This window comes from Aquarana catesbeiana, linkage group LG07, assembly GCF_042186555.1.
Source record: "Aquarana catesbeiana isolate 2022-GZ linkage group LG07, ASM4218655v1, whole genome shotgun sequence".
NCBI classification, from domain to species: domain Eukaryota; kingdom Metazoa; phylum Chordata; class Amphibia; order Anura; family Ranidae; genus Aquarana; species Aquarana catesbeiana.
In genome coordinates, this window is record NC_133330.1 from 15,208,607 (window position 1) to 15,232,466 (window position 23,860).

At 46.4% G+C, this 23,860-nt stretch overlaps 1 protein-coding gene across 2 annotated transcripts in view; it reads right to left on the minus strand.

The window, feature by feature from the left end:
- The window catches only part of SEMA3B (semaphorin 3B), a 97,313-nt gene that overhangs the window by 20,283 nt on the left and 53,170 nt on the right, over positions 1 to 23,860 (minus strand). For both annotated transcript variants that reach the window (XM_073591655.1, XM_073591654.1), the window contains exons 2-7: positions 21,126 to 21,253; positions 9,842 to 9,996; positions 8,515 to 8,577; positions 3,040 to 3,159; positions 2,511 to 2,604; positions 797 to 916 (exon numbers count right to left, since the gene is read on the minus strand). In XM_073591655.1, coding sequence (XP_073447756.1) covers positions 797 to 916; positions 2,511 to 2,604; positions 3,040 to 3,159; positions 8,515 to 8,577; positions 9,842 to 9,996; positions 21,126 to 21,225 — 652 coding nt within the window. In that variant the 5' untranslated portion in view covers positions 21,226 to 21,253. The remainder of the gene's footprint in view (positions 1 to 796; positions 917 to 2,510; positions 2,605 to 3,039; positions 3,160 to 8,514; positions 8,578 to 9,841; positions 9,997 to 21,125; positions 21,254 to 23,860) is intronic.

Consider the following 23,860-nt stretch of genomic DNA (forward strand, 5'->3'; position numbering starts at 1 on the left):
CAAAAAAAAAAAAAAATGATGATTTTTACATGTGGGAGAGGAGTGCCAGAATAAGCCCGGTATGGAAATGGTTAACGACCAGTGAATAGCAGAGACGGAACCCGCTGAGATCCTTAACGACCAGTGAATAGCGGAGACGGAACCGGCTGACGTCCTTAACGACCAGTGAATAGCGGAGCCGGCACCGGCTGACGTCCTTAACGACCAGTGAATAGCGGAGCCGGCACCGGCTGACGTCCTTAACGACCAGTGAATAGCGGAGCCGGCACCGGCTGGCGTCCTTAACGACCAGTGAATAGGTGGTTGTTAAAGAGCCGGCACCCTCCAGCATCCTTAACAACCAGCCAATCGCTGGTTGTTAAGGACACTGGCAGGTGCTAGCTCCCTATATCACTGGTTGTTACGGATACTGGCATGTGCTGGTGTCCTTAACAACCAGCTATTTACCGCATATGCTCTGAAAATAAAGCATTTTAAAACGCACTGTATTTTTTTTCAAAATGCATAGCACATTTTAAAGTACAGAATTGTGAAACCGGCCTTAGAGTTGCCACCAGAGCAGTGGAAATATTCCAATGGAGAGACTACTTCCATGGACAACTAAGAGAGGATTTCCCGAATGTTGGAGTTTCCTGTTGAGTCTATAAGACAGGAAGTGAAGGGAAATCTCCCTAATAGGATACCCTATCCAAACGGCTTTCGCTGTTCTCCTAGTTTCCGGCAGCACCCGGAGTAACAGTGTTTCCTACATGACAAGGAAATGTGCCAGCAGATGGCGCTGGCTCCAGGAACTGACCGTTCAGCCAGCGGGAATCGTGCTGCTCAGTGCGCAGAGGCGGGCGCCGTCCCAGGCTGCGAAAGATGGTGAAGTCTCGCCCCATGAGATCCGTGGCGACTCCGGAGTATATTTCATCCCCTGGGAAGGAAAAGGTGTATATAATTACACGGTGTTCAGCTGGAGAAAAGATGGGACATAATGGAGGGATTTGCTAAGGAGAAGTGAAATGTGGGGAGCTGATATTTCCTTCAGACATCCAACTCTGAGCAGGAGACGCTTCTTCTATAAATTTTACAATTTCACATTCCATGTACAAAAAACAATGATGGTAGGCTCCATCTAGTGGTCATAATGCTGTATTTTCCTGATTCTGTCACTTTGGGAAAAATTACCACATAGCCACTAGATGGAGTCGATGATCGGAGGAAATACCCACTGCTAAGCAGTTTCCTTTTTATGAACTAGACCCCTTCATTATTCATTGCTTCGTCCTTACCCCTAAGACTTAACATGATTCTTAAAATTAACTTGACTTATCCCCCCCCCCACCCTTAATTTTAAAATGAAATCTTCACACTGGAGCCACCCTTGCATGCAGGGACTAGAGTTGTGTCTCCCTACACTGTGTGCATCAATAGAAACACACAGCCTCATAGTCTACAATGGCAAGGTACTCCCTTGCCCCTCCCCCTCCCTTATCCAAGCTAACAGACTGGCTGTAGACTGCACTGTCCACTGTTAACTGGGACGGTAAGGTACTCTCTTGCTCCTCCCCCCTCCAATCTCCAAGCTAGCAGACTAGCTGAAGACTGCACTGTCCACTTATAACGAGGATGGCAAAGCACGCCCCTGCTCCCCCTCCCCCCTCAAAGCTAACAGACTGGCTGTAGACTGCACCATCCACTGTTAACTAGGATAGCAAGGCACTCCCCTGCTCCACCTCCCTCTATTCTCCAAGGTAATGGACTGGATGTAGACTGACACTGTCCACTTGTAACAAGGATGGCAAAGTACGACCCTGCTCCCCCCTCAAAGCTAACAGGCTGGCTGTAGACTGCACTGTCCACTGTTAACTAGGATGGCAAGGTACTCCCTTGCTCCTCCCCCTCCAATCTCCAAGCTAACAGACTGGCTGTAGACTGCACTGTCCATTGTTAACTAGAATGCCAAAGCACTCCCCTGTCCCTCCCCCCTCTAGTCTCCAAGCTGGCCATAGACTGCACTGTCCAGAAGAATGGCAAGGCACTCTCTTGCTCCTCCACCCTCCAATCTCTAAGCCAACGGACTGGCTGTAGACTGACACTGCCAACTACGATGGCAAGGCTTTCCCTTGCTCCTCCCCCTTCAATCCCCAAGCTAACCGACTGGCTGTAGACTGCACTGTCCACCGGTAACTCTTTTTTTTATGGGAAGCAGCACCGAGAAAGCAGGAGCCAACAGCATTGAAAGTTGTAATCCGCATGTGCTGGGGTAAGAATTTTAAAGTACAGAAGTGTGAAACCGGCCTTAGAGTTGCCACCAGAGCAGTGGAAATATTCCAATGGAGAGACTACTTCCATGGACAACTGTCTAAGAGGGGATTTCCCGAATGTTAGAATTTCCTGTTGAGTGTACAAGACAGGAAGTGAAGGGAAATCTCCCTAATGGGATACCCCATCCAAATGGCTTTCTGAGTGTCTGAAATGTCTGTTGGGAGACGGGGGGGGGGGTAGTGCAGGAAGTTTCTACTCACCAATAAGCGCTGAAGCCGCTGCATGTTTGGGGTCGTATGGACAGCGGCCTTTCCCATCCTCCAGCCTGGCTGTGTCCAGCTTGAACACCGTGTCCTGTAATACAGACACAACATCCGTACAGTTTTCTGCTGCAAAAAAAATATCCCGCCGTGTCCAACAAAGAGCCCCCGGCAAAACTGGAAATTGCACATAAGGAGTGCTTTAGCGGCCTCTCAAGTGTACCGGTCACCTGTCTTTCGAGGCCGCTCTAGCACTCCTTACGTGCCCGTGGTCAGTTTTACGTGCCGTGGTCAGTTCCCACAACAATACACAGACATCACACGACGTCCCGGAACAACATATATAAACGTCACACAAAATTTTGCAAACAAGGTTAGAGACGGCATCCAAAGGGTGTCCCGGCACGCCGTATGTCACACCGTTTCCAGCAATGACGCACAATGCCACCCAAACAAAGCAGTAAGCCAACACTATTGTTAGTAGAAATGTAGAACATCCCTGTCCCCCCTCCCCCCCCCGGATTCTTACATCTGTGCGTTGTCCCACGTGCAGGTAACCGCAGGCGGGGTGGAAGGCTCCAGTGCCGCAGGTGTACAGGTGAGTGCGATTATACAGCTGAAGGATCTTCACATAATTCATACATTCTACCTGCAGGGGGGGGAGGGGAAATATTTGTATGAGCCGCAATGTCACAACTTGCACAATTTATCTGTTTGTTCCCGGCAGGTCCCACGCGTGGCCCCTCCCCCACGTTCACTCTCCATCCACCTCCATCACTGCAGACATGTGAGAGTTGGGGGGGGGCTGCTGGAATTTACTAAGCAAGACTCCCGAGATCTACCCTGAACTCTCTCCGCTCAGCAGATTAATAATTCCAATCTCAGCAAAAAGCAAACAATAAATAAATAAATAAAACACACATAACAGCCCAACCGGTGACAGCCCCATAGCAGCGGCCATTGATAGCGCCATCTAGGCCTCTGTAATGGTCTCCACTTTCACCGTTTCAATACCGGGCACCCCCCCCCCTTCCCACCCAGGCCAATTTTCATCATCGCGTTGTCGCAGTTTGAATGACAATTGCGCGGTCATGCAACACTGTACCCAAATGAAATTTTAATCTTTTTTTTTTTCACACAAATAGAGCTTTCTTTTGGTGGTATATATTTTTTTGCTAAATAAGCAAAAAGAAAAAAGAAAAAGAAAAGACAATTTTGAAAAAAATCAAAAACTGTTTTTTCTTTGTTTCTGTTATAACATTTTGCAAAACACTAAATCTTTCTTGATACATTCAGGCCAAACTGTATTCTGCTACATTTCTTTGGTGAAAAGAACCCAAATTAGTGTATATTATTTAGCCTGTAGGAAAGTTTTAGAGTCTGCAAACTATGGGATATACAGTGTCTTGAAAAAGTATTCATACCCCTTGAAATTTCCCACATTTTGTCATGTTACAAACCAAAAAAAAACATAAATGGATATTATTGGGATTTTATGTGATAGACCAACACAAAGTGGCACATAATTGTGAAGTGGAAGGAAAATGATAAATAGTTTTCAACTTTTTTTTACAAATAAATATGTGAAAAATGTGTGGGGCATTTGTATGGCGCCCCCCGGAGTCAATACTTTGTAGAACCCCCTTTCTCTACAATTACAGCTGCAAGTCTTTTTGGGGATGTCTCTACCAGCTTTGCACATCTAGAGAGGACATTTCTGCCCATTCTTCTTCTCTGCAAAATATCTCAAGCTCTGTCAGATTGGATGGAGAACGTCTGTGAGCAGAAATTTTCAAGTCTTGCCACAGATTCTCAATGTGATTTAGGTCTGGACTGTGACTGGGCCATTCTAACACATGAATATGCTTTGATCTAAACCATTCCATTGTAGCTCTGGCTGGATGTTTCGGGTCGTTGTCCTGCTGGAAGGTGAACCTCCGCCCCAGTCTCAAGTCTTTTGTAGACTCTAACAGGTTTTCTTCTAAGATTGTCCTGTATTTGTCTCCATCCATCTTCCCATCAACTCTGACCAGCTTCCCTGTCCCTGTTGAAGAAAAGCATCCCCACCACATGATGCTGCCACCACCATGTTTCACGGTGGGGATGGTGTGTTCAGGGTGATGAGCAGTGTTAGTTTTCCGCCACACATAGCGTTTTGTTTTTAGGCCAAAGAGTTCAATTTTGGTCTCATCTGACCAGATCACCTTCTTCCACATGTTTGCTGTGTCCTCCACATGGCTTCTCACAAACTACAAACAGGACTTCTTATGACTTTCTTTCACCAATGTCTTTCTTCTTGTCACTCTTCCATAAAGGGCAGATTTGTGGAGAACACGACTAATAGTTGTCCTGTGGACAGATTCTCCCACCTGCAATAGCTAACATGTATGGCACAATTTTTGTTTGGATACACATGCTCGCCCTACACTGAGCTTTTGAACGGGGATGTGCACAGTGGTGGTGTGGGGGGGGTTCTTCAAAAATGTGTTTAATTATTTTTATTTGTTTTATGAAATTTATAATTTTTTTCACACTTTTTTTATTCAACTTTATTGCTATCACACGAGTGCTAACAAGCCCCCTATGTTTTAGCGTTGAGCAGGTCCTCTTTATGAAGACATCAGGGGCCTATTAGACCCCCAATGTCTGCCCTGCCCTGTAATGCAGTTAATCAAACACAGATCGTGCTTAGTTAGCTGCATCCTCAGCTTCAGTAGTCAAGGAATGACAGCTGTGAACCCGGATGTGGCACAGTACCTGTCACTTCCGGGTTCATTAGTTGCACGGAGGATCCGGGAAATAGATGTTCCCTGATCACCTCCTGCTCTGACTGTGTTTGTCGTTTCCTGCAATCCTCGGCTTCCCATAGGGAATAGGGGGTGTGGGGGTGTGTGTGTGTGTGTGTGGGGGGGGGGCATACATTCAGAACAAATGCAGCCATCACATCTAAGATTTGGTAAGCTGCAATATAATAAATGATTGGGTTTAATTCTTAAACCTTATTTATAAAAAATCATTGATCTGAATGGTTACTCTGGTCATTGCTCTGAGACCACCTGCAGTGTCCTGGCCATAGAACCCTCAGGTTGGGCTGTGCCCTGGGGAAAGGGGGGGTAATGACGCTGTACAGCTCTATAGATATGGAAGAAACCCATAGAGGCCATGGAGGAGAGGAATGTATTTATGTATGTGATAACACCAGATTCACCGAATTCCTGCTCAGTCCCCTCCCCCCCACCCCCCTTCCTCCTCCACACCGTTACTGTATATACCTCCTTATCTGCCCACAGCTGGAGAAATCCATCTTAGAAAATTACTTACCCCTCACACTGCAGTATATGTCAGAGATATATACATGTATAATAATAGCGTGTGACTGTGGGGGGGGACATTAGAGTGTAAGCTCCTCTTGTACAGAGACTGATGTGACTGGCTCAGTGTCCTCTGTACAGCACTGCGGTATATGTCAGAGCTATATAAATGTATAATAAATAATAGTGTGTGACTGTGGGGCAACATTAGAGTGTAAGCTGTAAGTAAGTGTAAGTTAAGGAAGAGGAACCCCTCGAAACGCGTTAGCTTATGCCATTGCCTGATAGTCCTAGGAGATAGGGACAGTTTTACATGGACTCTGATGGAGGAAGGATTTGATGTGCTTTTATACAAGTTTTATCTTGTGAGTGTGATACCTACTTTTTATCAATAAATTCTCTTTTACTGAGGATAATGCGGTAGGCCACGTGCCTTCTTTCTTTTTTTATACATTTTTTTTTTATTAGAGTGTAAGCTCCTTTGGTATAGAGACTGATGTGCCTAGCTCAGTGTTCTTCTCTGTACAGCGCTGCAGTATATGTCAGAGCTATATAAATGTATAATAATAATAGTGTGTGACTGTGGGGGACATTAGAGTGTAATCTCCTCTGGTACAGAGACTGATGTGACGGGCTCAGAGTTCTCTATAGAGCGCTGCGGTATATTTCAGAGCTATATAAATGTATAATAATAATAATAATAATAATAATGTGTGGCTTTGGGGGGACATTAGAGTGTAAGCTCCTCTGGTACAGAGACTGATGTGAATGGCTCAGTGATCTCTGTACAGCACTGCGGTTTATGTCAGAGCTATATAAATGTATAATAATAATAGTGTGTGACTGTGAGGGGACATTAGAGCGCAAGCTCCTCTGGTACTGAGACTGGTGTGACTGGCTCAGTGTTCCCAGTACAACACTGTGGTATATGTCAGAGCTATATAAATGTCTAATAATAATAGTGTGTGACTGGGAGGGGGGGGGGGGGGGGGACAATAGCTTTTGTTTTTAATCTGAAGAATGAAGAATCTGAGCACTGTCGGGGGTCAGCGGTCACCTGGGCGCCCCTCCTTCATTCCATCGCCCGCACCTTTATTTAACTGCCACTGATTTCCTTCTACTTGAAAATGACCTTTGACCCGGGATACTGGGAGTCAGCTCTCTGAAAGTAAACAAGGACTCGGCTGCAAAGCATGCTGGGAGCCCCCGGGGACAGCGTTGGGTGCGATCGTGTCACCTGGCACAGCGCCGAGGGCGACACGTGACTTGCACCGGGTTCACATTCCTGGCACCAGATAATAAATACGGCCATGGTGTTTGTAATCAGACAGAACCTGCCTGGTAGACTTGTATTGGGATAAGAAGAGCATTAAAGAATTAACGTTGATCTCTTTCTTTTGTATTTAGTGGGAATGCTTCAGCAGTCCCACTATTGTTATTCGTTTTTATTTATTTTTAATTCTAATTTTATTATTCCGTACGTTTTTTGGCTCTGCGTAACTTCTGCATACTTTCACCTATTAAAACCATTCAACTTTTAGAATGTTCAGCTCTTTCAGCTAATGATGGGACTTTTTTTTTCTTTTTTCTACTATTTATACTTTTTAAAACATTAAGCTTTTTAACACTTTTTTTTAACATTGAAGTGAATGAGAGCATGCTTCAAATCCTTAAAATCTTCTTCCGCTCCCAAGTGTTACAGCTCCTTCATACTTTCACCTACAGATGCCAAACAAACTTTAAAATGTTCAAAAAATATTCAGCTATCTGGCTATATCTTTTCAGTTTGAGATCTTTTACAGTTTTTGTGAAAAAGCTGTTTAAGTTTAGTGATCATTTCAGGAAATTGTATCGATTAAACAGAGTGTACTGGGCTGCTTAGAGTGGATGATGTCATAGCTAGAACACAGAGCCTTACAAAAATGATCTTAGTTCCTTCTCTATAAATTGCTCTCACGCCCACAAGATCTACTTGTCATACATAATTTATACATCAAAACGTAGGTATTTTTATCTAGTTTCAGGCAATGTGCTCAGTCTTGCGATACGCCTTTTACTTTTGGCTGGTTGAGCTTCCAAATGACAAGAGTTCTACACTTTTTTCCATTGACCGTCCTGTATAAAAATTCTTCACATTTCCCAGCGAAACGCACAGCCAACTTCTTTATTAAAATCGCTGACGTGCCCACATTTTTAGGTTCATCAACATACATTTTATAGCGATACGTTCACAAAGGCCGTGTGTCTCTAACGGTGAAGTCGCTGTTTCGATAGCATGTACTGTTGTGGATTTATTAAGGCTTGTTTGAAGGGATCTCTCACACTGTCTCTCACTCATTAGGTGTGGGGATTAATGATCAAAAAGCTTTTAAAAAAAACCTTGAAATATTCCACATCTTTCATATATTAGTCGTGTTTGTTACACTTTTTTTAATGAAACCATTCCTACTTTTTCAACTATTCTCACTTCTTCAACTTTTTCTTACGGATTTAAAACTATTCATCCAGTTAGCTTTAGCAATTCAGCTATTCAGCATTCCCACTCATTTTCTCCAAGAAATGAATTTTCTAGTTATCTTTGCATCGCTGTGCCATCAGATCGATCTAGCAGCTAAGCCCGCCCTCTTCATACAATAGCCCCGCCCATCTCACTGTAACCAGTAAATGGTCCCTTGTGCGTTTTCTGTACTCACGTTAATGTCTTTTCCTGCCCAGTTGCATTCTTCCCGCCACTCCACGAGCGCCGGCCAGTGAATCTGGTTAGGGAGAGAATAGAAGGAATTACGATTTCTTATCTTGGTCAGCCACATATATATATATACATATATGATTTTATTGCATGTCCTTATCTGCTTCTGTTCTGTAGATAATGAGACAGATCATTACAGGGAACTGACATCTTTCAAAAAGCGTGCTACCTTTTACCTACCCCACATGGTCAATCACAGTGCAAGAAGCGCACACACCCCCGGCATCCCTTTAGACATGCATGGTCTATGAAACTCCCAGTGCAGTAAACCGCAGGACATTGCCGGGGATGCCGTAAAACTGGATGAGGGGGTGAGAAGAAATATCTGGATTGTGCCGGCCAGAGGTGTGTTTTCTCTTTTCAATTTAATTCCTATGTGGTCACTGGGACAGAAAGTGAGGGAAAATCTTCCCACTGGGGGTCACAGACAGCGATACAAGTCCTTCCCCCCTTGATCAATTCCTCCAAATTGAGCCGGAACTTTGCTCTGTATCTGAGCCCCAAAAATGATCTATTTAATTGATTGTTAACCCCCTTTGAGCCGGTGCCTCCTGGCCCTTTAAGGGGTTTAGGGAGGCTGGGTTTATAATCATGTGACCGTCGTGATTGGCTGTCACGGAGGTCACATGATGGGGAAGCTTCCGACTGCAAGTAGCGATCAGGAGCTTTCCCTTAGCCGCCGGTAACTGTGCCGGGAGCGCGCAGGGCACAGCTGTATTGACACTAATGAACGTAAATATACAGCTGCTCAGCGTCAAGACCCACCGGCCAAGAGGCTGGCGCCGAGGGGTTAATAATCGAAGCAAACTCCCCCCTCCACCCATGTCTCCATGCTTTATTGTGTTGATAAAGCACTTTGAAAAAATTAGCTCAGGCATGTAGGCAGGAGGGTGTGCTTAGCTGAGAAAGCCCCTCTTCCCCTTCTTTTGGATTTTCTGACATGAATTTGGCCTAGGCCAGAAACCAGGAAGAACTTTGAAAAACACCCCCCCCCCCCCTTGCATTTCTGCCCATCTTAAGTAAGTGCAGATGATTCGTGCAGCATTTACTTCCTTGAATCTACCTGCTCAGGCAGGTAGGCAGGAGGTTGTGTTCAGCTGAGAAAGCCCCCCTCCTCCCCTCCTGGGATGTATGACATCATTTTGGCCTAGGCCAGAAACCAGGAAGCAACTGAAGAAATGTAAAAAAAAAAAAAAAAAAAAAAAAAAAAGGAAGAAGAATGAAGACGGTCGCTCCCTGGTACAGAAGTTGTAGATGGAAGTGTTACTTACCATGTGCTCGTTCCTGGTGATGTCATCCAGACTTAGCGAGAACAGGTAATTCTTCCCGCCCACAAAGAGGCGGCCGCGTTCCTCGTCTAGTAAGAGGGCGTCGTAGCAGCAGGAGCGGTTGTTGGTGTAGGTCCGCAGACCGTGGGGGGACAGATCTGAGGGGAGAGAGGAAAGGAAACAAGCAAATGACAAAATTACATTGTGGAAAGGTTGGAGGATGTGCGGCTGACCTAACAGAGGTTTAGTCCAATGATATCCCAGAATCAGATCCTAGAACTGTCTGAGGAAATCTGACTGTACACCATCAGATCATCTCCCTGGAAAGATCCCTCTTCTGTGTGCGATCATTTTCAAAGATTGTACAGAAAATATCCAGCATTCTGAAAAAATGTTGTTCACAATTTTAAAAATTGTTCCTGTGCCTAGGCACTCCTGACATCGGTGCCCTTCCTGTGCCTAGGCACTCCTGACATCGGTGCCCTTCCTGCGCCTAGGCACTCCTGACATCGGTGCCCTTCCTGCGCCTAGGCACTCCTGACATCGGTGCCCTTCCTGCGCCTAGGCACTCCTTACATCAGGGCCCTTCCTGCACCTAGGCACTCCTGACATCGGTGCCCTTCCTGTGCCTAGGCACTCCTGACATTGGTGCCCTTCCTGTGCCAAGGCACTCCCGATACCACTGCCCTTCCTGCGCCTAGGCACTCCTGACATCAGGGCCCTTCCTGCGCCTAGGCACTCCTGACATTGGTGCCCTTCCTGTGCCTAGGCACTCCTGACATTGGTGCCCTTCCCGTGCCTAGGCACTCTTGACATCGGTGCCCTTCCTGCACCTAGACACTCTCGATACCACTGCCCTTCCTGCGCCTAGGCACTCCTGACATTGGTGCCCTTCCTGTGCCAAGGCACTCCCGATACCACTGCCTTTCCTGCGCCTAGGCACTCCTGACATCAGTGCCCTTCCTGCGCCTAGGAACTCCTGACATTGGTGCCCTTCCTGTGCCAAGGCACTCCCGATACCACTGCCCTTCCTGCGCCTAGGCACTCCTGACATCAGTACCCTACCTGTGCCTAGGCACTCCTGACATTAGTGCCTTTCCTGTGCCTAGGCACTACCGATACCAGTGCCCTTCCTGTGCCTAGGCATTCTTGACATCAGTGCCCTTCCTGTGCCTAGGCACTCCTGACATCAGTGCCCTTCCTGTGCATAGGCACTGCTGACATCAGTGCCCTTCCTGTGGGTAGGCACTGCTGATAGAAGTGCCCTTCCTGTGGGTAGGCACTGCTGATAGAAGTGCCCTTCCTGTGCCTAGGCACTCCTGTTCTGCAGCCTCAAAGTTGTATGAGGTGTGAGATCATCTTAAGCTGGTTATACACTAGAAGATTTTGAAACAGAATATTTCATTTGTTCATTTTTCTAATTGTTAGTGGGGTGAAATCAATGATCCCTGTTGAACGCAGAGGCTAGAAAGGAGCAGGATGGGAAATTTGTCTGGAATGAATGAACCTCTAACAGGGTATGTTGTTGTTGTTGTTCAGTAAACTACAATCTTTCCAAAATCGAATGTTAAAAGCAAATACATTTCTTAAAATAATTTCGAACAACATTAAGCAAACTGTTGAATATACCGAAAATTTTCGTATGCATTTTTTAAAACAAATTTACTTTGAAAATCTACCAGTGTATATCCATGCTGCCTCTGAGTGCTAGTCCCCCCAGAACCGGGGTGAGATGTGGTGATGTCACTGCTGTGCTGCTCACTGTTCTCTTTGCTGGAAAGGAAGATGTACTGGAGAACCTGCAGTGCAAGACTCTCCTTGCTTCTGTGCTTTGAGCCTCATAGCTATATTTCTGGAGAGTCAGATCATCGAAGGCAGGGGTATGGAACCCTCCAGAGGTGGAGATCTATCATGCCAACATCAAATATCACCGGGGTGCCACAGGCTTTTTTTTTTTTTTTTTTTTTAGTTATATTAGCAAGTTCTCAGAGGTCAGTAGTTGGTAGGGCAGTTTACAGAGCTCAGTAGGATGGAGGGCAGTGTACAGAGGTCAGTAAGATGTAGAGCAGTGTACAGAGGTCAGTAGGATGTAGAGCAGTGTACAGAGGTTAGTAGTATGTAGGGCAGTGTACAGAGGTCAGTAGTATGTAGAGCAGTGTACAGAGGTTAGTAGTATGTAGGGCAGTGTACAGAGGTCAGTAGGATGTAGAGCAGTGTACAGAGGTCAGTAGGATGTAGGGCAGTGTACAGAGGTTAGTAGTATGTAGGGCAGTGTACAGAGGTCAGTAGGATGTAGGGCAGTGTACAGAGGTCAGTAGGATGTAGGGCAGTGTACAGAGGTCAGTAGGATGTAGGGCAGTGTACAGAGGTCAGTAGGATGTAGGGCAGTGTACAGAGGTCAGTAGTATGTAGAGCAGTGTACAGAGGTCAGTAGTATGTAGAGCAGTGTACAGAGGTCAGTAGTATGTAGGGCAGTGTACAGAGGTCAGTAGGATGTAGGGCAGTGTACAGAGGTCAGTAAGATGTAGAGCAGTGTACAGAGGTCAGTAAGATGTAGAGCAGTGTACAGAGGTCATTAGGATGTAGGGCAGTGTACAGAGGTCAGTAGGATGTAGGGCAGTGTACAGAGGTCAGTAGGATGTAGGGCAGTGTACAGAGGTCAGTAGTATGTTGGGCAGTGTCCAGAGGTCAGTAGGATGTAGAGCAGTGTACAGAGGTCAGTAAGATGTAGGGCAGTGTACAGAGGTCAGTAAGATGTAGAGCAGTGTACAGAGGTCAGTAGGATGTAGGGCAGTGTACAGAGGTCAGTAGGATGTAGGGCAGTGTACAGAGGTCAGTAAGATGTAGAGCAGTGCACAGAGGTCAGTAGGATGTAGGGCAGTGTACAGAGGTCAGTAAGATGTAGGGCAGTGTACAGAGTAGAGCTGCACGATTCTGGCTAAAATGAGAATCACGATTTTTTTGCTTAGAGGATAGATCACGATTCTCTCACGATTCTCGCGGCGTAACATCATCTTTCACATTAAAACAAAAAAAATTGCGCTAACTTTACTGTTTCTTTTTTTTTATTTATTGAAGTGTATTTTTTCCCAAAAAAATTGCATTTGAAAGACTGCTGGGCAAATACAGTGCGACATAAAATATTGCAGCAATTGCCATTTTATTCCATATTATAAAATATTATAATAAATATATATATATATATATATATATATATATATATATATATATATATATATATATATATATATTATCTCTAATGTTTGGGGGTTCCAAGTAATTTTTTTTAGCAAAAAATATTGATTTTAACTTAAGTAAGAAGTGTCAGAAAAAGATTTAGACTTTAAGTGGTTAAACTTCCTGCATTTACACGTTGTTTAAAGCTTGGCAGATTGCCCAGGTTATTTGTTTACACAGAGAAGTTTATCCCTTTGATCTAAGAAGGAAGTTAGATACAATGTTTCAAGTTCTAAACTTGGCAGAATGCCTGGATGTTTTCTTTTGACAGCTGAGTGAGCAGATAATCTCTCCACTTGTTTATATGAAAGAATCGTCAAACTCAGCAGGAGAGATCGTCAGGGGAAGTGAATCGAGATCACGATTTTTTAACGATTAATTGTGCAGCTCTAGTACAGAGGTCAGTAGGATGTAGGGCAGTGTACAGAGGTCAGTAGGAAGTAGGGCAGTGTACAGAGGTCAGTAGGATGTAGGGCAGTGTACAGAGGTCAGTAGGATGTAGGGCAGTGTACAGAGGTCAGTAGGATGTAGGGCAGTGTACAGAGGTCAGTAGGATGTAGGGCAGTGTACAGAGGTCAGTAAGATGTAGGGCAGTGTACAGAGGTCAGTAGGATGTAGGGCAGTGTACAGAGGTCAGTAGGATGTAGGGCAGTGTACAGAGGTCAGTAGGATGTAGGGCAGTGTACAGAGGTCAGTAGTGTGTAGGGCAGTGTACAGAGGTCAGTAGGATGTAGGGCAGTGTACAGAGGTCAGTAGGAAGTAGGGCAGTGTACAGAGGTCAGTAGGATGTAGGGCAGTGTACAGAGGTCAGTAGGATGTAGGGCAGTGTACAGAGGTCAGTAGGATGTAGGGCAGTGTACAGAGGTCAGTAGTGTGTAGGGCAGTGTACAGAGGTCAGTAAGATGTAGAGCAGTGTACAGAGGTCAGTAAGATGTAGAGCAGTGTACAGAGGTCAGTAGGATGTAGGGCAGTGTACAGAGGTCAGTAGGATGTAGGGCAGTGTACAAAGGTCAGTAGGATGTAGGGCAGTGTACAGAGGTCAGTAGGATGTAGGGCAGTGTACAGAGGTCAGTAGTATGTTGGGCAGTGTCCAGAGGTCAGTAGGATGTAGAGCAGTGTACAGAGGTCAGTAAGATGTAGGGCAGTGTACAGAGGTCAGTAAGATGTAGAGCAGTGTACAGAGGTCAGTAGGATGTAGGGCAGTGTACAGAGGTCAGTAGGATGTAGGGCAGTGTACAGAGGTCAGTAAGATGTAGGGCACTGTACAGAGGTCAGTAGGAAGTAGGGCAGTGTACAGAGGTCAGTAGGAAGTAGGGCAGTGTACAGAGGTCAGTAGGATGTAGGGCAGTGTACAGAGGTCAGTAGGAAGTAGGGCAGTGTACAGAGGTCAGTAGGATGTAGGGCAGTGTACAGAGGTCAGTAGGATGTAGGGCAGTGTACAGAGGTCAGTAGGATGTAGGGCAGTGTACAGAGGTCAGTAGTGTGTAGGGCAGTGTACAGAGGTCAGTAGGATGTAGGGTAGTGTACAGAGGTCAGTAAGATGTAGGGCAGTGTACAGAGGTCAGTAGGATGTAGGGCAGTGTACAGAGGCCAGTAGGATGTAGGGCAGGGTGCAGAGGTCAGTAGTATGAAAAAAACAGTGCACAGAGGTCAGTAGGGCAGATGAGAGGGGTGAGCAGGACAGGAGTCAGCAAGGCAGTGGGGGGGGGGGTCAGGAAGGCATGGTACAGAGGGGTCAGGAGGGCCGGGTACGGGGGGGGGGGTTTCAGAAGAGCTCGGTACAGGGGGGTCTGGAGGGTATGGAACTGGTATGGAACTGGGGGTTCATGAGGGCTGGGGGGCACAGTACTGGAAGGTCAGGAGGGCACAGTGCTGGGGGGGGGGGGGACAGGAAAGCATGGTACAGGGGGTCTGGAGGGCACAGTGCAGGGGGGGTCTGGAAGGTATCGAATTGGGGGGTCAGGAGGGCTGGGGAGTTTGAAGGGCACAGTACTGGAGGTCCTGGTTTGCATGGTATTGGATTGTCAGGAGGGCACACTACAGGGGAGATCTGGAGGGCATGGTACAGGGGAGATCTGGAGGGCATGAAACTGGGGGTTCAGGAGGGCATGGTACTGGGGGGTCATGAGGGCTCAGAGGTGGCAGGAGAACATGGTACAGGGGGTCAGAAGGGCATGGTACTGGGGGTCAGGAGGGCATGGTACTGGGGGTCAGGAGGGTACAAGGGTTTTCCAGATGCAGAGCTGCACAGGAAAGCTGCTGTGACACAGCTACCTGTTATGGTGCGCTGACCTAGCTGGTTCTCCTCTCTCGGCATGGAGGAGAGGAGGAGATCAGTGCACTGCACACTGGGAGGTGAGCCTGAACCTGCTGCTAGCAAATCCTAGGTGGCAGAGGCATTCCCTGCCCCGCAGGCACACATTAAATGGACGGGGAATGCCTCTGCCTATGCTTCCCGAACGGAGAGCTCAGGCGACAAGACACCTGAGCTCATCCCTTCTCTACGCTGTTCCACAGCGGGGATGCGTTGGGCAAGGGCTCTTGCGGGTCAGCATGACAGGGACTTGATCACAATCTACCTGTCGCCTGCCTGCAATTGACGGGTTGCTGACCCCAATCTAAGTCACTGCTGCCTCTGACGGCTAGTCTCACTGAATTTGGAGTGAGATGTGGTCATTGTTCTCCTTGCTGGAGAGGAAGCTATACCTGAGGACCTGCAGTGCAAGGATCTCCCTGCTTCTGCCTCATCCAATCAGTGGATCTGTGCTTCCACCACCTCTATCATTACTCCACCAGTCATCAGATCACCAGTCATGGGGGGGGGGGGGACTTTGATAGGAGGAAGCAAAGCCCTGCTCCTCTTCCAAGATGGCCGCCTTTACACAGAGACACAGTGCAGAACAAGGCATGCTTAGTTATGAGAAAAAGAGCAGCTCCAGGGAGATAACAGGCAAAACTGGTAACTAGTCCTTTGTCCTCTGCTTGTTTTTTTTGGGAACATAAGGCAACGGAAAAGCAATGATCAAGTCCGAAGTACAGCCAGCCAGAAAATCACTCCATTCCCCCACCATCAACATAGTCAGTGTGGATTGGGGAATCCCTCCCGCTGCGCTATTGTGTTGTGACAGCGGGAGGTTTCCCCACCATCAGGATACAATGATCACTGCCAGCGGCTATAGCTGCTGCTAGACATGTGTAGAATGAAAAAATTTGTTTAGTTTTGTTTCGATTCGTTATTTACATAAATTTGTTTAGTTAAATTAATTTCATTCGTTTAATTTGTTTTCGGAATTTGTTTTCGAATCGAGTCGAAAAGTATTCAAATTCGAAAAGTTTTCTAATATCCAAAAAGAATAAAATAGAATAGAAAATAAAGGAATAGAATAGAGAAAAAAAAATCCTATTCTATTCCTTTATTTTCTATTCTATTTTATTCTTTTTGGAAATTGGAAAACTATTGGAATTCGAAAACTATTCTAGTTCGAATTTCGTCCGATTTTTTTTTTTCTTTATTTCGGATTCGTTTAAATTCGGTGCTATTCTAATTTGGAAATTCAGATACACCCGAATTTCCCAATAACGAAAATTTGTCTGAATTTTAATTCGCAACAAAAGGAACCAACACAATAGCACAATAGCTGCCAGCAGTGACATCATAGAAAAAAATCCCAACAGACTGGATAGATTGACTTCAGTACAACCAGCCTGCCCAAAGATAGATTGAAACTTCGATCCGTCAGTCAAGCTTTACCGCTCTCTGCGCTGCCATATTGAGTATTCCGATTGCCTGACGGCGGCTCAGCCATTATAAAGGAGCGTCAGACAAAGAATGTATGTTCCCTTTATGTGGGCCCCTTAAAGGGCCAGCACAGGGGACAATGATGGCGCTGGCACTTCACAGGCGGCGTCCTCGCTGTTTACCCAACCACTAGAGCCGTCACACTCAACGGCAACTTAAGACGTTTTCTATTAAATGTCACGTGAGGGTCAAAGGTTAAGTGCGGACAGAAGGCGGTGTAGAGATTTTCTCTCTAGGGAGCCTAATCTTTCATGTTCCCCCGCCAGCACAATATAATGAATTACGATTGCATCGAGGCTGGGGGATCCTGAGAGGAGTACTGAGCAGTGGCGGCCGCTCCATTAGGGGCGCCGCCTCCCCCCCCTAATCTCCATGCAGGGTGCCGGACGCATGGATTTCAATGGGGTTTTTTTTTCTTTTTTTTTTTTTAGAAGCACATGATTAGAGCCAGAGGCTCTAATTGGCTTCCAAAAAGGGTGGGCTCGGGGGCGCAGAGCACTGCGCCCGGGAGCCCACCCACTTGTGTGACAATAGCGAATTAATATTCGCTAGTGTCTTCCTGCTTCTCTTCCCGGCCAATCAGAAAGCGGATCTTAAGATCCGATTGGCCCGGAAAGAGAAGCGACTGTCTGTTCTAGAGAACGCCCTCTGCTCTGGTGACTGGTCGGGCTCGGTGTCTCCCCCCCCCCCCCCATCACCTGGCCCGAGCCGGCTTCTTCTATCTGGGCACTTCCTACCCATCCCTTCCTCCGGGGAACTGAGCCCAGCAACATCCTTATCCCCCTGCAACATCCTTGTCCCCCAGCAACACCCTTGTCCCCCAGCAACACCCTTGTCCCCCAGCAACACCCTTGTCCCCCAGCAACTGGACAGACACTGAGCTGAGACCAGCTCCCCCCCGAGCTACTCCACATTCTACCTTCTAAACCAGTATGTGCTGGGGGGGGGACTGGGATCATTCCCCACCATAGGCCCTATCGCAGGCGAGCAACTGGTGCATTTTTGCATGTTTAACATGCGTCAATCAGCCGATTTATTTTGATGAATCTCCTGGAAGGAAGCCATGATGTACAGCACATCTCCCATCAGCCATGGCCTGCCTGCATTGCATAAAGAAGCACAGAGACCCAGTGATGGCACTGGGTCTAAAATAAGGTACAGTGGGGGGGAAATAATGATTTGATCCCCTGCAGATTGTGTAGGTTTGCCCACTTACAAAAAAATGAAGGGTCTATAATTTTTATTATAGGTGTATTTTATATGATAGAGACAGAATTATCAACCAAAAATGCAGAAAAAAAAACACATGATACAAATGTTATAAATTGAGTTGCAGTTCAGTGAGTAAAATAAGTATTTTATCCCCAAGCAAAGCATGACTTAGTGGTTGGTGGAGAAACCCTTGTTGGGAAGCACAGAGGTCAGACGTTTCTTGTAGTTGGTGATCAGGTTTCCACACATCTCAGGAGGGATTTTGGTCCACTCTTCTTTACAGATCTTCTCTAAATCCTTAAGGTTTCTTGGCTTTCTTTTGGCAACTCGAAGTTTCAGCTCCCTCCATACATTTTCTATAGGATGAAGGTCTGGAGACTGGCTAGGCCACTCCATGACCTGAAAGTGTTTCTTCTTGAGCCACTCCCTTGTTGCCTTGACGGTATGTTTTGGGTCATTGTCATTCTGGAAGACCCATTCACGACCCATCTTCAGTGTTCTGGCTGAGGGAAGAAGGTTCTCATCCAAGATTTTACAATACATGGCCCCGTCCATTGGCCCCTCAATGCCGCAAAGTCAGCCTGTATCTTTAGCAGAGAAACAGTCCCAAAGCCTAATGTTTCCACCTCCGTGCTTGACTGTAGGGATGGTGTTCTTAGGGTCATAGTCTGCATTTTTTTCTTCCTCCAAACACGGCGAGTCAAGTTAATGCCAAAGAGCTAAATTTTGGTCACATCTGACCAAAGCACTTTTTCCCAATCCTTCTCTGAATCATTTAGATGATCATTGGCAAACTTCTGATGGGCCTGTACATGTGTCTTCTGGAGGAGGGGGACTTGCCGTGTTTGGAAGAAGGAAAAGCCTGACTACGACCCTAAGAACACCATCCCTACACTCAGCCAAAACATACCGCCAAGGCAGCAAAGGAGCGGCTAAGAAGAAGCACATTAAGGTCATGGAGTGGCCTAGCCAGTCTCCAGACCTTCATCCTATAGAACATTTATGGAGGGAGCTGAAACTTTGAGTTGCCAAGAAGACAGCCAAGAAACCTTAAGGATTTGGAGAAGATCTGTAAAGAAGAGTGGACCAAAATCCCTCCTGAGATGTGTGCAAACCTGGTCACCACCTACAAGAAACGTCTGGCCTCTGTGCTTGCCAACAAGCCAAGGGTTTCTCCACCAAATAGTCATGTTTAGCTTGGGGATCAAATACTTATTTTACTCACTGAACTGCAACTCCATTTATAACATTTGTATCGTGTTTTTTCTGTATTTTAGTTGATATTCTGTATCTATCATTTAAGTGGGCAAACTTACACAATCTGCAGAGGATCAAATAATTATTTCCCCCCACTGTATGTAACGAAAAGGATTCATTTTAAAATGTAATTAGAATGTTGATGGGGGGGGGGGGAAGGAACCAGAGAATGCAAAATATAATCAGATTAAACTTTAGCTTTAAGGTCTGTTGACTTAAAGGGTGTAATTGGCTTTAAATTCCTCCTGAAAGTTACAGAAGCTCCTTCCACCTATTCAGGAGATGTTCATGTGCCCAAAGGACATTCATTAGCTGTTCATTAGCCTTGATATTTTAGGTTTCGTTTTCTCACAAAAAACAAAACAAAAAAAAAAAAGTAAAAATAAATATTTTAAAGCAACAGTACACAAATAGTCATATACTCAAAATAACACGGGGAAAGTATCAATACAAAGAAGACTAAATAAAATGAACATAATTTACGTAAATACACCCCAAAGAAAACCTCTTCCCTCTAAATCAGGGGTCTCCAAGTTTTCTAAACAAGGGGCCAATCTATACTGTCCTTCAGACTTTAGGGGGAAGGAGACAGTGGAAGGAATCATGCCCCATTGTTGGTATTAGTGGGGGGAATAGTGCCCCATCATTGGTATCAGTGGGAGGAATAGTGCCCCATCATTGGGAGGAATAGTGCCCCATCATTGGCATCAGTGGGAGGAATAGTGCCCCGTCGATGTCAGTGGGAAGAATTGTGCCACATCATTGTATCAGTGTGAGGAATAGTGCCCCATCATTGGTGTCAGTGGGAGGAATACCCCATCATTGGTATCAGTGGGAGATATAGTGCCCTATCATTGATATCAGTGGGAGGAATAGTGCCCCATCATTGATGTCAGTGGGAGGAATAGTGCCCCATCATTGATGTCAGTGGGAGGAATAGTGCCCCATCATTGGTGTCAGTGAGAGGAATACCCCATCATTGGTGTCAGTGGGAGAAATAGTGCTCAATAGTTGGTGTCAGTGGGAGGAATAGTGCCCCATCATTGGTATCAGTGGGAGGAATACCCCATCATTGGTATCAGTGGGAGATATAGTGCCATATCATTGATATCAGTGGGAGGAATAGTGCCCCATCATTGATGTCAGTGGGAGGAATAGTGCCCCATCATTGGTATCAGTGGGAGATATAGTGCCCTATCATTGATATCAGTGGGAGGAATAGTGCCCCATCATTGGTGTCAGTGGGAGGAATAGTGCCCCATCATTGGTGTCAGTGGGAGGAATACCCCATCATTGATATCAGTGGGAGGAATAGTGCCCCATCATTGATGTCAGTGGGAGGAATAGTGCCCCATCATTGATGTCAGTGGGAGGAATAGTGCCCCATCATTGACGTCAGTGGGAGGAATAGTGCCCCATCATTGGTGTCAGTGAGAGAAATAGTGCTCAATAGTTGGTGTCAGTGGGAGGAATAGTGCCCCATCATTGGTGTCAGGGGGAGGAATATTGTCCCATCATTGGTGTCAGGGGGAGGAATAGTGCCCCATCATTGGTGTCAGTGGGAGGAATAGTGCCCCATCATTGGTGTCATTGGATAGAATAGGGCCCCAAGAGCTGTATCAAGGCATGCAAAGGGCCACATTTGGAGACCTCTGCTCTGAATTAAAACAAAATTTCCTAGCAAATAGTTAATTTTTTCTTTCAATTAAATGATCCCCAATCAGCTCAATTACCCGGTTCCTCTCTAGTATATAAACAGTTGACATTGATAACAAGACTCACCGTGATAGGACAGCTTCAGCCGAGGGGTGATGGCGGGATCCCCATTAATACCACCGCACAGCAGAACGCACAGAAGCAGGGGCCAGCTGGGGAATCGCATCTTATATGGCGCGGAGGGGTGAGACGGCCTGCGGAGGGAAAGAGCAGGGAGGGAAGATGTTATAGACCAACCAAAACAGCAAATAAAAAAGATTCATGGTGTCCCACTCTTATCAGCTAATTAACCCAAAACACCTGTAAAGGCTGTAAGCCCTAATCATCAAAATAAAAGAAATGCTTGAAATCTATCACTCTGTGTGTAATGAATCTCTATATAAAATATGAGTTTCACTTTTTGAATTGAATTACTGAAATAAATTAACTTTTTAAAGATATTCTAATTTTATGAGATGTTACCTGTATATAGTATAAGGTATAACATAAAATGATTTAAAGGGGAATGCCGGGCACAAACACTTTCATTTAAATACATTCCTCAGTAGGCACAAAGGGTATAAATCCACTCTGTGGGGCTTTGTAAACCCAGATATTACCTTGTACAAGCAGCAGTGACATCATCACTGTGCATTACATAGCCTGTGCAGAGAGCAGAGCTGTGGGAGGGGCCTAGCAGGCTCCACCCTCTACAGGCTGCCTGCAGAAAACTACAGTAGGGGGCGGAGACAAGGCCAGTCACCCTACACAAGGCTAGAGAGCAGAGCTGTGGGAGGGGTCCAGCAGGCTCCACCCACTACAAGGCTGCCTGCAGAAAACTACAGTAGGGGGCGGAGACAAGGCCAGTCACCCTGAACAAGGAGAGAGAGTGTGAGCAGAGCTGTGGGAGGGGCCCAGCAGGCTCCACCTATTACAAGGCTGCCTGCAAAAAACTACAGGAGTGGGCGGAGACAAGACCAGTCACCCTGAACAAAGAGAGAAAGTGGGGCTGTGGGAGGGGCCTAGCAGTCTCCACACTCTACGGGCTGCTTGCAGAAAACTACAGTAGGGGGCGGAGACAAGACTACTCACCCTACACAAGGCTAGAGAGCAGAGCTGTGGGAGGGGCCTAGCAGGCTCCACCCTCTACAGGCTGCCTGCAGAAAACTACAGTAGGGGGTGGAGACAAGGCCAGTCACCCTGCACAAGGAGAGAGTGTGAGCAGAGATGTGGGAGGGGCCCAGCAGGCTCCACCTATTACAAGGCTGCCTGCAGAAAACTACAGGAGTGGGCGGAGACCTGACCAGCCACCCTGCACAAGGAGACAGAGTGGAGCTGTGGGAGGGGCCTAGCAGGCTCCACCCTCTATAGGCTGCCTCCAGAAAACTACAGGAGTGGGCGGAGACAAGACCAGCCACCCTGCTCAAAGAGAGAAAGCAGAGCTGTGGGAGGGGCCCAGCAGGCTCCACCCTCTGCAGGCTGCCTACAGAAAATGACAGGAGGGGGCAGAGACAAGACCAGTCACCCTGCACAAGGAGAGAGAGCAGCAGTGATCGGTCTTTATTACAGGAAGTCTCACACTGGATTACTGCACAGATCTGGGAGAAATACACAAAGATCACTGAGATTCAGGAAGAAGACACTTGATTTATTATAAATCAAAGTAGTACAGTGGGTCAGGGGAAGATATTTTCCAATGCACAGCTGACTTCCTGTCCTGTAGCAGCTGAGACAGCAAAGTCCAGAAACGTGGAACATTTTGTTTCCTGTGCAGATGTGGAACACAATATTGTGAATTTTTCTGGCGCAGACATTCCATTTTATCTCCAGCCGCCTTGGCTCTTCGTGTGAGAAACAGCCGGCGTGTCAGCGTAATCTAGATCTGGATCGGCTCCAGGTAAGGATTCCCCGACAAGACAAGTACAGCTTCCATATCAGGTAGGACCACGTTCCCTGAAAAGGCCTCCCGGAGGCTCTGGGTGGCTGACAGTGAAACACAATACAACAAAGTCTACTCCAGGTCATGCGTACTTTTATATCATGGTAATATTGTCCCTCAAAACAGGTGTAGGCTTCCCCTGTAGCAAATAATAAATCTACAGTCCACCAAAATGAAAAGCCTCTTGTTTGTTTGGTTTTTTTTTTATAAGAAGCAGTCTGTCAGATAACATTGTATTTCCATCTCCGAGAAGGTTATCAAGGGACGAATTGACTGAGTAGTTTCAAGAGACGACTTAACTGGAAGCTAGTGAAGAAACCTACTGAAGCAGCCTGTGATAATCTAGCTATATATAAGAACTACATCTTCCAGCATGCCCCATTCTGGGTTGGCAAAAAGACATGGTGGGAAAAATTAATTCCACAAAGTTTAATTATCAGCTAGTGAGGAAACCCACTGAGGGAGCCCGCAGCTGGGTGATCCTCCAGGCTTATCAGAACTACATCTCCCAGCATGCCTCTTCCTTTGTTGGCTAGAGATTAAGCTGTTACTTTTAGTACTACAAAGTAAAATTATCAGCTAGTGAAGAAACCCACTGAAGCACCCCGCAGCTGGGCGCTCCTCCAGGTATATTAGAACTACTCTTTCCAGCATGCCTCATCCTATGTCAGCCAGAAGGCACTTGTGAAAATTATCAGCTAGTGAAGAAACCCGCCTGCAATAATCCAGCTATATATAAGAACCACATATCCCAGCATGCCTCATCCTAGATTGGCCAGAAAACATGCTGGAACTTGTTGTGCCACAAAGCTAAATCATCAGCTAATGAAGAAATCCCTTGAGGCGACCCCCTGCAGGGCAATCCGCCAGGTATGTCAGAACT